This window comes from Chiloscyllium plagiosum, unplaced genomic scaffold (genome assembly GCF_037043375.1).
Source record: "Chiloscyllium plagiosum isolate Xiang-an unplaced genomic scaffold, Cpla_swu_hap1 HiC_scaffold_3, whole genome shotgun sequence".
NCBI classification, from domain to species: Eukaryota; Metazoa; Chordata; class Chondrichthyes; order Orectolobiformes; family Hemiscylliidae; genus Chiloscyllium; species Chiloscyllium plagiosum.
This window is the reverse complement of record NW_028270141.1, coordinates 119,732,663-119,747,739: the sequence shown is the minus strand read 5'-3', so window position 1 is coordinate 119,747,739 and position 15,077 is coordinate 119,732,663. Positions and strand designations below refer to the sequence as shown.

General features: G+C 43.2%; 1 protein-coding gene across 5 annotated transcripts in view; it reads right to left on the bottom strand.

Moving 5' to 3' along the window:
- Positions 1–10,412, bottom strand: part of afg1lb (AFG1 like ATPase b) — a 164,750-nt gene extending 154,338 nt beyond the window's left edge. Inside the window, exon 1 of one of the 5 annotated variants that reach the window (XM_087982918.1) lies at positions 9,661–10,412. In XM_087982918.1, the coding sequence (XP_087839044.1) occupies positions 9,661–9,775 (115 nt within the window). In that variant the 5' untranslated portion in view covers positions 9,776–10,412. The remainder of the gene's footprint in view (positions 1–9,660) is intronic. The other 4 variants (XM_043687086.2, XM_043687085.2, XM_043687087.2 and 1 more) reach the window with 4 other exon arrangements.
- Positions 10,413–15,077: the final 4,665 nt, after the last annotated feature.

Below are 15,077 nucleotides of genomic sequence, written 5' to 3'. Positions count from 1 at the left end.
AAGAAGGCTACCACAAAGTACAACAGAATCTTGATCAGAGGGACCAATGGGACAAAGATCAGCAGATGGAGTTTAATTTAGATAAATATGAGGTGCTGCATTTTGGAAGGGCAAATCCAGGCAGTACGTATGGACTTAATGGAAAGGTCCTGGGGCGTGTTGCTCAACAAAAGACCTTGGACTGCAGGTTCATAGTTCCTTGAAAGCGAAGTCACAGGAAACTGGATAGTGAAGGCAGCATTTGGAATGCTTTCCTTTATTGGTCACAGCATTGAGTGTCGGACTAGGGAGGTCATATTGCAGCTGTACAGGACATTGGTTAGGCCACTTTTGGAAAATTGTGTGCAATTCTCGTCTCCATCCTTTAGGAAGGATGTTGTGAAACTTGAAAAGGTTCAGAAAAGATTTATATGGATATTGCCAGGATTGGAGGATTTGAGCTACAGAAAGAGGCTGAATAGGCTGTTTTCCCTGAAGAGTCAGAGGCTGGGGGGTGACCTTTCAGAGGTTTATAAAGTCATGGGTAGGGTAAATAGACACGGTTTTTTCCCTGGGGTGGGGGAGTCCAGAACAAGAGGTATTGGTTTAGGGTGAGACTGGAAAGATTTAAAACAGACCTAAGCGGCAACTTTTTCACGTAGAGGATGGTACATGTATGGAATGAGCTGCCAGAGGAAGTGGTGGAGGCTGGGACAATTACAGTATTTAAAAGGCATCTGGATGGATAACTGAATAGGAAGGGTTTAGAGGGATATGGGCCAAGTGCTGGCAAATGGGACGAGATTAATTTAGGATATCTGTTGGCATGGACAAGTTGGACCGAAGGGTCTATTTCTGTGCTGAACATCTCTATGGCTCTATGTTACGCTGTACAAGAAAAAGGGCAAAGCATAATTATTGAGGCACCTTCCTGCTGAACATTCCAGGTTAAATATTTGCCCATGTTGTCCTCAACAGAGGACAGAGAGACAGAGCTTTGGCCAAAAAAAGTAGCTGTTTGCTCTAAGCACAAGTGACAAATGCCTCCTGCCTGCCAGGTAACTAAACAAGTGTGAATGTTTGGCAAAGCAATCAGAACTCTGGCAGGGAAAGAGCTGTGTTTCTGCTCTATGGTAAACAGTTTATTTCCCCTCATCAGATGCTGCAAACTGTAACTTTTAATTCATAGGTCAGAGACATTTACAAGTGAGAACAGGTTACACTATGTCTTCTGTAAACAAATGAAAATATTTGGAGTAGATAGATCAAGAAGCAGCGTTCTGATTAGAAAAAGGATTATCTGTGCAAACCCTGTGGATAGGGATCACTGATATGCCTTCCTAATATTTCCCGCCACCCATTTTTCTTATGCTTATTTGTGTCTGTCTTTATATGAAGAGGAGTAGTTTTTCATCGATTAGAGTTTTAACTGTAGAATTTTAACGAGAAGAGTTATATGTCAATGATTCATAACTGTTCAACCTTGTTAGAATCTCTATTTGTAATAAATAGCATTTCTTGTTCAGAAGTGAAACGCGGTCGATGTTTTCTGTCAAACTGGGTCTAAAAGACAGATAAATCTGGGAACATAACTTTTGTGGTGACAGCAGGAATACCGGGGTTTGATTTCCAATGTGCTACCCCAGTGATTTATTAATTTTTGCTGGAGAAAAACTGGTTGTCCACCTTTTCAATATGATGGGGAAGATCATCTTTGCGAGTGTAAAATGGGAGTTCTACAGTGAGGTAAACAGGGTTATGTTCTACCTCTGACACTCTTTAGCATATCTGCTTTCCTGTGGTCACATGCTCTCAGGTTATCTACAGAAACTGCCTACAGTACTTACATACCAAATCTGACAGAAAACTGCTCAACCTTCCTCACCTCAGAGGTAACACAAAAGCCTGGCACCACGTGCTGAGCTGAATTTTGAAGTTATCTACTAGACTGTAACACAAATCCTTTTCGTAATGTCATAAATGTGTCCTTCCTAACTCATTCTCAGACAACTATAAGTGATGCTACTGCTTTCCTATTAATCTTCTTTTTGTACAACAAGACTTTCTTTTCCCCTGTAAGATTTGTACCTAAGTACTTGTACCTCAGGTGGCACCAGCCATTGTTCTGGAGTACAGTACAAGTGAGAATAAAGGACATTCTGTTCTGTTCAAATCCTCATCAGAGGGTTCTTCAATTCATATGACATTACACTAGTATTTCATGGTCAAGAACAATAGGCAAGTGCACAGATATTTCACACCTATCAAGAGTTGGGTTTGATGATGAACATCAGTAAGGCAAAAGTCATGCTCCAGAGTTCACAAAGGTATTTCGATGGGTTCTTCCAAACCCATAACCATGACAATCTAGAAGGTCAAGGACAGCAGATTGATGGGAACATCACCAGCTGCAAGTTCCCTTCCCAACCTCACGGTATCCTGACTTGGAAACAAATCATAGTATCTTTACTGTCACTGGGTCAAAATTCGTGAAATCTCCCCTGAATAGCAAATAGAGATGGGCAATAAATGCTGACCCAACCAGCGAAGTCCACATTCCATGAATGATTTATTTTAAAATGCTTCCATACCACCAACATAGCAGCATTGACAATATAGCGCTGGAAGCTGTTGACAGCTTCACATTTAAAGACACCACATTCACTAGCAATCTGTCACTTGATGTTAAAGTAAATATATCAACAGCAAAAGCTGCAGCTGTTGCATCCAAACTGAGGAAGAGAGTTTTAAGAAAAGCAAAATGAATGAGTATATCAAATGGAGAGTTTACCAAGTCTGCACCTTCAGTGCACTGCACTTTACGGGTGAGATTTAGACAATATATGTTAGCAGGAGACAAGGCTGAATAGTTTCCAATTTTGCCATCTCAGACATATTCCTGGTATCACTTGGCAGGATAAGGTCACAATTCAGAGGTCCAAAAGAATGTTCATACCATTAGCATAAGTTAATCACTAAGCCAAGGACATCTGTATTAGCTCAGCCATGTTTGTATATCATATGGGTACTGCCATATGTATGGCAAACTGGCAATTGAGTCATAATCCTCCAAGCATTCATACTACAAAGACACTGAAAACTGGGAGACAGGCATTGACTGACATGACCTCTGGAAACTAACGATTTGGAAGATAATTGAAAGAGATGAGAAGAAACGAAACGCTTCGCGGGCTGAAAAGAAGGCCAGTAACTCATGTGCCTTCTTAGCCCCTTGTCTTCACTGCAGCAAATGTCACAGAGACTGCCGTATCGAAGTGGGGCTCCTGAGACACACCAGGCGCTCCTTACACTATGATACAAACCCCAATCTTATGATGGACAACAAATGCAAATCTTTCCTTTTTTTAAAGAGAGACAGATGTACCTCAAATATGCAGAAGAGAAACAGGCCATTTGTCATATATGTTTGTGTCAACATTTATATTCTTCATGAGGCTCCTCTATTCCTACTTTCTCAAACCCCATTTACATGATCTTCAATTCCAGTCTGTCTCATAAAAGTAGAAATTATATTTAAGGCAAAAGATTTTGCATATATTATAGTTTATTTCATGATCCCAGGAAATCTGAAATAAGGTGGGGGGGGGGGGGGGGGGGGGGGGGGGGGGGGGAACCCAAGGAGATAGTGAAGAAAGAGATCAGTCTGAGACTGGTACAGTTGAGAACAGAAGCGAGTCAAACAGTCAGGGCAGGCAGGGACAAGGTAGGACTAATAAATTAAACTGCACTTATTTCAATGCAAGGAGCCTAAAAGGGAAGGCAGATGAACACAGGGCATGGTTAGGAACGTGGGACTGGGGTATCATAGCAATTACAGAAACATGGCTCAGGGATGGGCAGGATTGGGAGCATAATGTTCCAGCATACAGGAAGGATAGAAAGGGAGCCAAGAGAGGAGTGGGAGTGCCATTTTTGATAAGGGATAGCATTACAGCTGTACTGAGGGAGGATATTCCCAGAAATACATCCAGGGAAGTTATTTGGGTGGAACTGAGAAATAAGAAAGGGATAATCACCTTACTGGGATTGTATTATAGACCCTTTAATAGTCTGAGGGAACTTGTAAGGAGATCTCAGTTATCTGTAAGAATAACAGGGTGGTTATGGTAGGGGATTTTAACTTTCCGAACATCGACTGGGACTGCCATAGTGTTAAGAGTTTAGATGGAGAGGAATTTGTTAAGTGTGTACAACAAAATCTTCTGATTCAGTACGTGGATGTACCTACTAGAGAAGGTGCAAAACTTGATCTACTCTTGGGAAATAAGGCAGGGCAAGTGACTGAGGTGTCAGTGGGGGAGCACTTTGGGGCCAGCGACCATAATTCTGCTGGATTTAAAATAGTGATGGAAAAGGATAGACTAGATCTAAAAGTCGAAGTTCTAAATTAGAGAAAGGCCAATGTTGACGGTATTAGGCAAGAACTTTCGAAAGCTGATTGGAGGCAGATGTTCACAGGTAAAGGGACAGCTGGAAAATGGGAAGCCTTCAGAAATGAGATGACAAGATTCCAGAGAAAGTATATTCCTGTAAGGATGAAAGGAAAGGCTGGTAGGTATAGGGAATGCTGGATGACTAAAGAAATTGAGGGTTTGATTAAGAAAAAGAAGGAAGCATATGTCAGGTATAGACAGGATAGATCGAGTGAATCCTTAGAAGAGTATAAAGGCGGTAGGAGTATACTTATGAGGGAAATCAGGAGGGCAAAAAGGGAACATGAGATAGCTTTGGCAAATAGAATTAAGGAGAATCCAAAGGGTTTTTACTAATACATTAAGGATTAAAGGGTAACTAGGGAGAGAATAGGACCTCTCAAAGATCAGCAAGATGGCCTTTGTGTGGAGTCACAGGAGATGGGGGAGATACTAAACAAGTATTTTGCATCAGTATTTACTGGGGAAAAGGACATAGAAGATATAGAATGTAGGGAAATAGATGGTGACATCTTGAAAAAAGCCCATATTACAGAGGAGGAAGTGCAGGATGTCTTGAAATGCATAAAAGTAGATAAATCCCCAGGACCTGATCAGGTGTACCCTAGAACTCTGTCGGAGGTTAAGGAAGTGATTGCTGAACCTCTTACTGAGATACTTGTATCATCAATAGTCACAGGTGAGGTGCCGGAAGACTGGAGGTTACTGTTTAAGAAGCGTGGTAACGACAAGCCAGGGAACTATAGACCAGTGAGCCTGATGCCGGTGGTGAGCAAGTTGTTGGACGGAGTCCTGAGGGACAGAATGTACATGTATTTGGAAAGGAGAAAGTGAGGACTGCAGGTGCTGGAGATCAGACCTGAAAATGTGTTGCTGGGAAAAGCGCAGCAGGTCAGGCAGCATCCAAGGAGCAGGAGAATCAACATTTCGGGCATGAGCCCTTCTTCAGGAATGAGGAAAGTGTGCCAAGCAGGCTAAGATAAAAGGTAGGGAGGAGGAATTTGGGGGAGGGGCGTTGGAAATGCGATAGGTGGAAGGAGGTTAAGGTGAGGGTGATAGGCCGGAGTGGGGTGGGGGCGGAGAGGTCAGGAAGTAGATTGCAGGTTAGGAAGGTAGTGCTGAGTTCGGGGGTTGGGACTGAGACAAGGTGGGGGGAGGGGAAATGAAACTGGAGAAATCCGAGTTCATCCCTTGTGGTTGGAGGGTTCCTAGGCGGAAGATGAGGCGCTCTTCCTCCAGCCGTCGTGCTGCTATGGTCTGGCGATGGAGGAGTCCAAGGACCTGCAGGTCCTTGGTGGAGTGGGAGGGGGAGTTGAAGTGTTGAGCCACGGAGTGGTTGGGTTGGTTGGTCCGTCCGGGGGTCCCAGAGGTGCTCTCTGAAACGTTCCACAAGTAGGTGGCCTGTCTCCCCAATATAGAGGAGGCCACATCGGGTGCAGCGAATGCAGTAAATGATGTGTGCGGAGGTGCAGGTGAATTTGTGGCAGATATGGAAGTATCCCTTGGGGCCTTGGAGGGAAGTAAGGGGGTAGGTGTGGGCGCACGTTTTGCATTTCTATTTACTAGGTGTGGACCTGACGAGGGAGTGGACGAGTGACTCCCTCGTCAGGTCCACCCCCCCCACCAACCCAACCTCCACTCCCAGCACCTTCCCCTGCAACCGCAAGAAGTGCAAAACTTGTATTTGGAAAGGCAAGGACTGATTATGAATAGTCGACATGGCTTTGTGCGTGGGAAATCATGTCTCACAAACTTGATTGAGTTTTTTGAACAAAAAGGGTCAATGAGGGCAGAGGGGTAGATGTGATCCAAATGAACTTCAGTAAGGCAAGGTTCCCCATGGGAGACTGGTTAGCAAAGTTAGATCTTGCTAGGGCCACAACTCACTGCAGCACACCTGAACTGCAAAAAGAGGAAGAAGAATACCTCTACAATGTATTCGCCAAAAACAGATATGCCCACAGTTTCATCAACAGATGCCTAAGGGAAAGACAACGGAATGAGGACATGCCACAACCCAAAGGACTAGCCATGTTATCATACATCAAGAACATTTCTGAACTGACAGCCAGACTACTACAACCACTAGGACTTATAACAGCTCACAAACCAACAGCCACTCTCGGACAACAACTCACCAGGACAAAGGTACCGATACTCAACATGAGCAAAACCAACGTAGTGTACAAAATCCCATGCAAGGGCTGCACAAAACACTACAAAGGACAAACAGGAAGACAGCTAATGATCCGCAGCTATGAACACCAACTAGCCACGAAACGACACGACCAGCTATCCTTAGTAGCCACACACACAGATGACAAGCAACATGAGTTCGACTGGGACAACACTACTATTATAGGACAAGCCAAACAGAGAACAGCTAGGGAACTCCTCAAGGCATGGCACTCATCCACAGATTCAATCAATAAGCACATCGATCTGGACCCAATATACTGGCCACTGCAGTGGACAGCTGGAACGGACAACCGGAAGCGGCAGAGACAAGCCACTATAAAAAACAGGAAACAACACAGAAGCGCATCACAGGAGGCTCCCAAGCAATGAAGATGTCACCTAGACAGGGGACGAAATGTCTGCAACACAAATTCCCAGCTCGGCGAACAGAACCACAACAGGTTAGATCTCTGGAATACAGGGAGAACTAGCCATTTGGATACAGAACTGGCTCAAAGGTAGAAGACAGAGGGTGATGGTGGAGTGTTGTTTTTCAGACTGGGGGCCTGTGACCAATGGAGTGCCACAATGATCAGTGCTGGGTCCTCTACTTTTTGCCATTTATATAAATGATTTGGATGCGAGCGTAAGAGGTATAGTTAGTAAGTTTGCAGATGACACCAAAATTGGAGGTGTAGTGGACAGCAAAGAAGGTTACCTAAGATTACAACGGGATCTTGATCAGATGGGCCAAATTGGCTGAGAAGTGGCAGATGGAGTTTAATTCAGATAAATGCAAGGTGCTACATTTTGGGAAAGCAAATCTTAGCAGGACCTATACACTTAATGGTAAGGTCCTAGGGAGTGTTGCTGAACAAAGAGACCTTGGAGTGCAGGTTCATAGCTCCTTGAAAGTGGAGTCGCAGGTAGATAGGATAGTGAAGAAGGCGTTTGGTATGCTTTCTTTTATTGGTCAGAGTATTGAGTACAGGAGTTGGGGGGTCATGTTGCATCTGTACAGGACATTGGTTAGCCATTGTTGGAATATTGCGAACAATTCTGGTCTCGTTCCTATCGGAAAGATGTTGTGAAACTTGAAAGGGTTCAGAAAAGACTTACAAGGATATTGCCAGGGTTAGAGGATTTGAGCTACAGGGAGAGGCTAAACAGGATGGGGCTGTTTTCCCTGGAGTGTCAGCAGCTGAGGGATGACCTTATAGAGGTTTACAAAATTATGATGGGCATGGATAGGATAAATAGACAAAGACTTTTCCCTGGGGTCAGGGAGTCCAGACTAGAGGGCATGGGTTTAGGATGAGAGGGGAAAGATATAAAAGAGACCGGAGGGGCAACTTTTTCTCGCAGAGGGTGATACATGTATGAAATGAGCTGCCAGAGGATGTGGTGGAGGCTGGTACAATTGCAACATTTTAAAAGGCATTTGGATGGGTATAGGAATAGGAAGGGATATGGGCCAGGTGCTGGCAGGTGGGACTAGATTGGGTTGGGATATCTGGTTGGCATGGATGGATTGGACTGAAGGGTCTGTTTCCATGCTGTACATCCCTCTGACTATGACTCTAAGTAATTTAAAAAATATACCAACTATTGATATGTAGAGAATCAAAATTATTCAACGAGAGAAACTGACTCCTTTCAAATGCCTTGCCCAAACATCTCAATATTGAATACACCTTCTTTAAAGAGCTCCCAGCCCTCCATGATCCCTAGCCAGTGATGTCAACATACTGTGAATGATTTTTCTTTAAAAAGTCCACGAATGCTTTATAATTCCTTAGTATTTTTCTCTCACAGGATGTGGGTATTGCTCGCTGGGCCAGCACTTATTTCCCATCCCTAGGTCCGGTAAACATCTGAGTTACAATTTGCATTTGTATATATCTTTTATTATCTCGGGGAGGGAATAGTAATGTCACTTGACTAGTAACCCATAGAATTTAGCTAATCCTCTATCACAGATAATCTTCAAGGAACATCATAAAAGAGACAAATAGGGATATGTAAAGCAGTTTTTAGAGTTTATTGGCAGTACATTGGGTATTGGCAGTCTGGGCACCCATGATGGAGTGAAGAGTAACGGTCTGTGTAGAAGAGGCCAGAATTGGAGGGACACAACACTGTAAAAACCGAAAGAACTACAGATGCTGTAAATTAGAAAAAAAAATAAAATTGCTGGAAAAGCTCAAAAGGTCTGCCAGCATCTGTGGAGAGAAATCAGTGTTAATGTTTTGGGTCCAGTGACCTTCATTGGAACTGAGGGGATCACTGGACCTGAAATGTTAACTCGGATTTGTCTCCACAGATGCTGACAAACCTGCTGAACATTTCCAGCAATTTCTATATTTTGTTTCTGAGCACAACACTGTGGCCACATTGTAGGGCTGGAGGAAACGACACTCAGATGTAACTAAGCTTTTACAACTCAGTTGATATGAAAACCGGGGAAGTGAATCAATACCGAGCTGAAAGTGTGTTGCTGGAAAAGCGTAGCAGGTCAGGCAGCATCCAAGGAGCAGGAGAATCGACGTTTCGGGCATGAGCCCTTCTTTAGGAATCCCGATGTGAATCAACACCCCTACATATCAGTGCCCGCTCTTCAGAAACCAAAACTATAGGACAACTGTCCCCAGAAATATCAGGAATCTAACAGCCCCCATCCCCCAACTGTGTTACTGGCAGCAAAATGAAAAATCACACAGCACCAGGTTATAGTCCAACAGGGCCGTTGTGTATTTTTAACTTTGTCCACCTCAGTCCAACACCGGCACCTCCACATCATGACTGACAGCAAACCCGTTGAAGAAACTGTTGAATCGTGGATGTGATCTTTCACTGCCACACACACACAAAAAAATCAGTGCGAATAAGTGACCCCACCCTTCGGGGTGGCCTCTCCAGAGCAAAGACATCTCCAGAGTAAAGCCTCTCTTCACCGGCACCAAGTGACAGGAGGCAGCCGGGATTTAACCCATCCCCACTCCCTCCCCGCCGGGGACCCACTTCATTAAATGTCAAACAACTTCCTCACCTTTGAAGAAAACCCGGTTTGCCAGCCATAGCGTGTGCTTCACCCCACGTCTTTCAACGTTTAAGAAGCAGCTCAAACGACCGAACGGAACCAAGGGCGTCCTGGAAGCCGCCATCTTCCAAACCCTCAACAAGCATCAACTTTATTAGTTCGTGTCTGTGAGAGCAGAGGGTGCTGGTGCTGCAGGCAGCTCGTGGCTACATCCTCAGGGGACAAGCTACCCCTCCAATTCATGCAGCTGGGCTCCCAAAAGAAACGATGGCAAATTTACAGCTTCGAATAATTGTGCCCAAACTCTTCTCCTTTTTCTCACTGTCTGATTGCAATGTGCACAGTGAGTCCCAGAAGAGCCCGCTGGCCTGAATCACAAACTTGTCTTACTTTATTGCAGATGCTGACTGACCACTTCTTGTATGTTATCACATTCATCTGATTTTAAAATAGAAACTGCTGGAAAAATAGATTTAATGTTTTGAGTCTTAATGTTCTGAAATGTTAACTTTGCTTTCTGTAGACAGATTTCAGATCCAGTGACTCTGCTTCAGAACCGAAGTTAACTCTGCTTTTCCTCCACTGATGCTGCTAGACCTACTGAGTTTTTCCAGAATTTCTGTTTTTGTTTCAGATTTTCAGCATCCGCAGTTCTTTGGCTTTTGTTTGTATAGATATTCCAGGCGAAAGTGAGGTCTGCAGATGCTGGAGATCAGAGCTGAAAATGTGTTGCTGGAAAAGCGCAGCAGGTCAGGCAGCATCCAGGGAACAGGAGAATCGACATTTCGGGCATAAGCCCTTCTTCAGGAATGAGGAAAGTTTGTCCAGCAGGCTAAGATAAAAGGTAGTGAGGAGGGACTTGGGGGAGGGGCGTCGGAAATGTGATAGGTGGAAAGAGGTCAAGGTGAGGGTGATAGGTCAGACTGGGTGGGGGCGGAGAGGTCGGGAAGAAGATTGCAGGTTAGGAAGGCGGTGCTGAATTCGATGGATTAGACTGAGACAAGGTGGGGGGAGGGGAAATGAGGAAACTGGTGAAATCCGAGTTCATCCCTTGTGGTTGGAGGGTTCCTAGGCGGAAGATGAGGCGCTCTTCCTCCAACCGTCGTTTCGTTGTGGTCTGGCGATGGAGGAGTCCAAAGACCTGCATATCCTTGGTGGAGTGGGAGGGGGAATTGAAATGTTGAGCCACAGGGTGGTTGGGTTGGTTGGTCCGGGTGTCCCAGAGGTGTTCTCTGAAACGCTCCGCAAGATATTCCAGGCTCTGACTTATAGTTACAGTCTGTAAGGACTAATCTGTCAGTTTCTGATGTTCATGTCCATGTATTCTTGGTATGTTCACTAGAGAGTTCACTTGAGTTTGGTGAAACTCTGCCCCAACTGTGCTATTTCTATTCAGTAATGTGCAGTTCAATGGCATCATTGCAAGGTTGTTCCAGGATCCTGAAGTCCTTGCGTAATGACCCTCCAAAACCATTTCCCCTATTATAAACTTTGATTAACAGTCATGTACATTCTCAAATGAGTCATCGAAATTACTTACTTTTATATCATTTACTTAAAAAACTTTCCTTTTCTCTTATACACCTCTCATGTCTTTGACTTGTTTCATTGTATAAATAGGTAAATATTAAAATCAGAAATCACTGTATGACCAAATAAAGAAATGCTTAAGATAGAGTTGGTGTTATTACATTTTCTCTGCTCTCTGCCATCAGTTCAGGGAGTCAACAATCTGGCAGCCTGATAATGTGCCCTTAATAAGAAATAGAAACAAAGAGATCCATCAGAGGTACTGGTGCTTTGTGGACGAGCTGAATTTGTTTCAGTTGAGCAGGTTTCTCCTATGGTAACTGAGCAGGCTAGAACAATTGATGATGTAACAGAGATTGTGACATATAGACATTTCAGCTATTCCCAAAAGTATGATCAATGCTGCTCGGGCAGTTGCTGTCTAGCAGAACTCTTCCTATGAAGGACTCTTACAAGATAAATTTTCCAAGTGTCGGCAATATCTTGGTGAAGTGAAGTTTATTATAGTCCTGTGACTACTTTCTGCAAAATTCCATTGATGAAGCCACCTGAACTGCCTTACTGTTGTCTCTTGGAAAGAAGTTGCTTGGAAATTTATGAAATTGAGGTTTTAATCTGTGCCCCATCAGCAGGACTATCAAGCACAGTCCTGAGGAGAGTTAGGTGGCATGGAAAATGAACAGATCAGCAAGAAAACCTGGAAATTTCTTCAATAAATTTACCGTTTGAACTGATTGTTCTGCCTCTCCACTAGATTGAGATTATCAAGGCGAACCTGTAACATAGAGTCACAGAGATATAAAGCACAGAAACAGACCCTTTGCTCCAATTCATCCATGCCAACCAGATATCCCAAGCTAATCTAGTCCCATTTGCCAGCACTTGACCCATATCCTTCCAAACCTTTCCTACTTATAGACCCATCCAGATACCTTTTAAATGTAATTGTACCAGGCTCTACCACTTCCTCTGGCAACTCATTCCATGCACGCACCACCCTCTGTGTGAAAAATTGCTCCTTAGGTCATTTTTATATCTTTCCTCTCTCACCCTAAACCTATGCCCTCTAGTTCTGGACTCCCTCACCCCAATAGACCTTGTCTATTTATCCTATCCATGCCCCTCATGATTTTATAAACCTCTATAAGATCATCCTCAGCCTCCGAATCTCCAGGGAAAGCAGTCCCAGCCTATTCAGGCTCTCCCTATAGCTCAAATCCTCCAACCATGGCAACATTCTCATATCACAGAATTACATAGTATTATGGCACAGAAGGAGGCCATTCTTTCCATCGTATCTGGACTGGCTGTTCAAATCAGCATTGTGACTTTGTGCAATTCTTCTGCCTTTTCCCCATAGTCTTGTAAATTGCTTCTATTTAAATGATCATCCAATACCTTAAATGATTCATTTGAACCTTCCAGTCAGTGTATTCCATATCCAAACCACACACCACGTAAAACTTTTTTTTCTCAGATCCCACTTACTTCTTTTGCAAAGCACTTCAAATCTATGCCCTCTCATTTTTGATCCTTTTATGAATGGAAATGGTTCCTGATCTATTCTATCTAGCCCCCTCATGATCTTGAAAACTTCTATCAGATCCCCTCTTGGCCTTCTTCACTCCAAGAAAAACATGCTTCTACAATTTGTCCTTATAACTGAAATTTATTTTTCCTCAAACCATTCTTGTAAATTGCTTCTGCGCTGTGTCCAATGCACCCTTTCTTTGGTGTAGCACCCAGAACTTTTCACAATATTCTTGCTCAGGTCGAACAAGCATCTTAAACTTGCCTCCTTTTTCTTGACCTCTGTGGCCCCATTTATAAATCCAAGAACACAGTATGCTTCATTTACTGCCCTCTCTACCTGTTTGTGCCACATTCAATGATCTGTGCACTTCGACACTCAGTTCTCTGCTCCTTCCACCCTTTCAAATTGTAACCCATTTTATATTGTCTGTGCATGATCTTTGTACCGAAATGCATCACCTCACATTTCTCTGTATTAAACTTTACCTGTCAGATATACAACCATTCCACCAACCTTGATCTTTGAAAGTCAACTCTATTTGCCTCACAGTTTAGAATTCTTCCAAGCTTCATATCATCATCAAACCTTGAAATTGTCCCCGACATACCAAGATCTAGATCATTAAATTATACCAGGAGAAGCAAGGTTTCCAATTCTGGCTTCTGGAGAACTCCACTACAAACCTTCCTGCAGTCTGAAAAATGTCTTTTGACCATTACTCTCTGAGTACATTTGAAAGCCCAGCATCACTGCAATGCTACAAAAATCTCATTGGCATATTGTCAGCAACAATGATATCCAAAATATTGTGAGTGGCAAACACTTCCCATAGGCTCTAGCCAGCATTTCAGTTATCATTAATGCCAGTTTGTTAACATCAACCTATCTTGAGCAGTAACCAACCATGAGGTAAAAATGATATTCGTATGAGATGGGTCCATATCCAAATGGGCACAGGATCTATCGGGAATTCTGTAGAAATGAGATCTACACATCATTCATTACAGTGTATTACAATTGACATTAAAGTTGTCTCACTGTTTCAAGACCGCTGGCCATTTAGAATGTGAGAGGTTTTTCAAGGTGTAAAGAAAGATACTGGTTTGACATTATCTTTCAAAATGACTTTAGAAAGACTTTCCAGCCTTCCCAGCCCATTAAAAAATTAGAATATTGGTGTTGAAAGACATTTTCCACGATAAGTACTAGTTCCTGTACTCTGGAAAGGAGATTGAGGGCAAAGCATGCCTTATTTATAGTATAAAGTTAAAAATCACACAACACCAGGTTATACTCCAACAGGTTTATTTGGAAGTACTAGGTTCCAACACTGGCATCTCCACATCATGGCTACCATTGATACCACTAACTGTCGGCTCAAAATAGAGAGGAAACCCCAGTCCAACACCGGCACCTCCACATCTTGTATACTGTATAGGGAAGATTGCTGGTTACTGATGATGTTTGCTTTCTCAACATTTATGTGATCTTTGAATGACAGTTCAACATGAAAAGTCCATTTAAATGTAGGTATTGTATCTCTGGTTGCACACAGCTTTGATTTAGTGGTAAAAGAAGCCCTGACATTGACAAAGTTGTCAAGCAAATGAAATCTGAGCTCATTGGCCAGATTGAAAATTGCAGCAAAAAACATGAGTTTAAACTTCAAAATAGAAAAAGCTAGAAAAACTTCGCATCATGGAGAGAGAAACAGTTAATATTTTGAATCCCATATGACTTTTCTTCAGAACTTGTTCAGAATAGAAGTTTTTATTTCAGATTTCAGCATCCACAGTATTTTTGCTTTTATATGAGCGCATAAAGTGATAACAGGAGACAGGGCAGTGCCAGGCAGCACCCAGCTGAAAGAGGAACCACACAGAGACCTTACAGATGTTTCCTCTCAGGACACTCCACATGTGTTTGGGCCCTCCACCTCCACACTTGATAGGTCAAGCCATGGTGTATCCACTTGTTTCTGGCAAGAAGACTCTCGGCATCTCTGGCCCCATCCCAACACACAAACACCTCCAGGGTAGTTTGATCAAACCTCCAGTGACAAAAGGCTGCACTTCAGTTCAGGCACCCTCCCCCACAACTGCAGAACAAAGGAATGCACTAAAACGCAGTGGGAGAGGGATGTGGAAGAAGACTTAGACAGCATGTTGTTGGTGTGCTAGACAACAAATTGTAAATGATATTGTACTTGCATAGAAATTTCAGTCCTTTAACTTCACACTTGGTTGTATTCCTCTCTAGCTCAAAAGACTTGGTAAGTAAATTTGGCATCACCTTACGGCCACAGATGAAGTTATATGGATGGAACTCTGAGTCTGTTACATCATTTGGAAGCAAACAAACA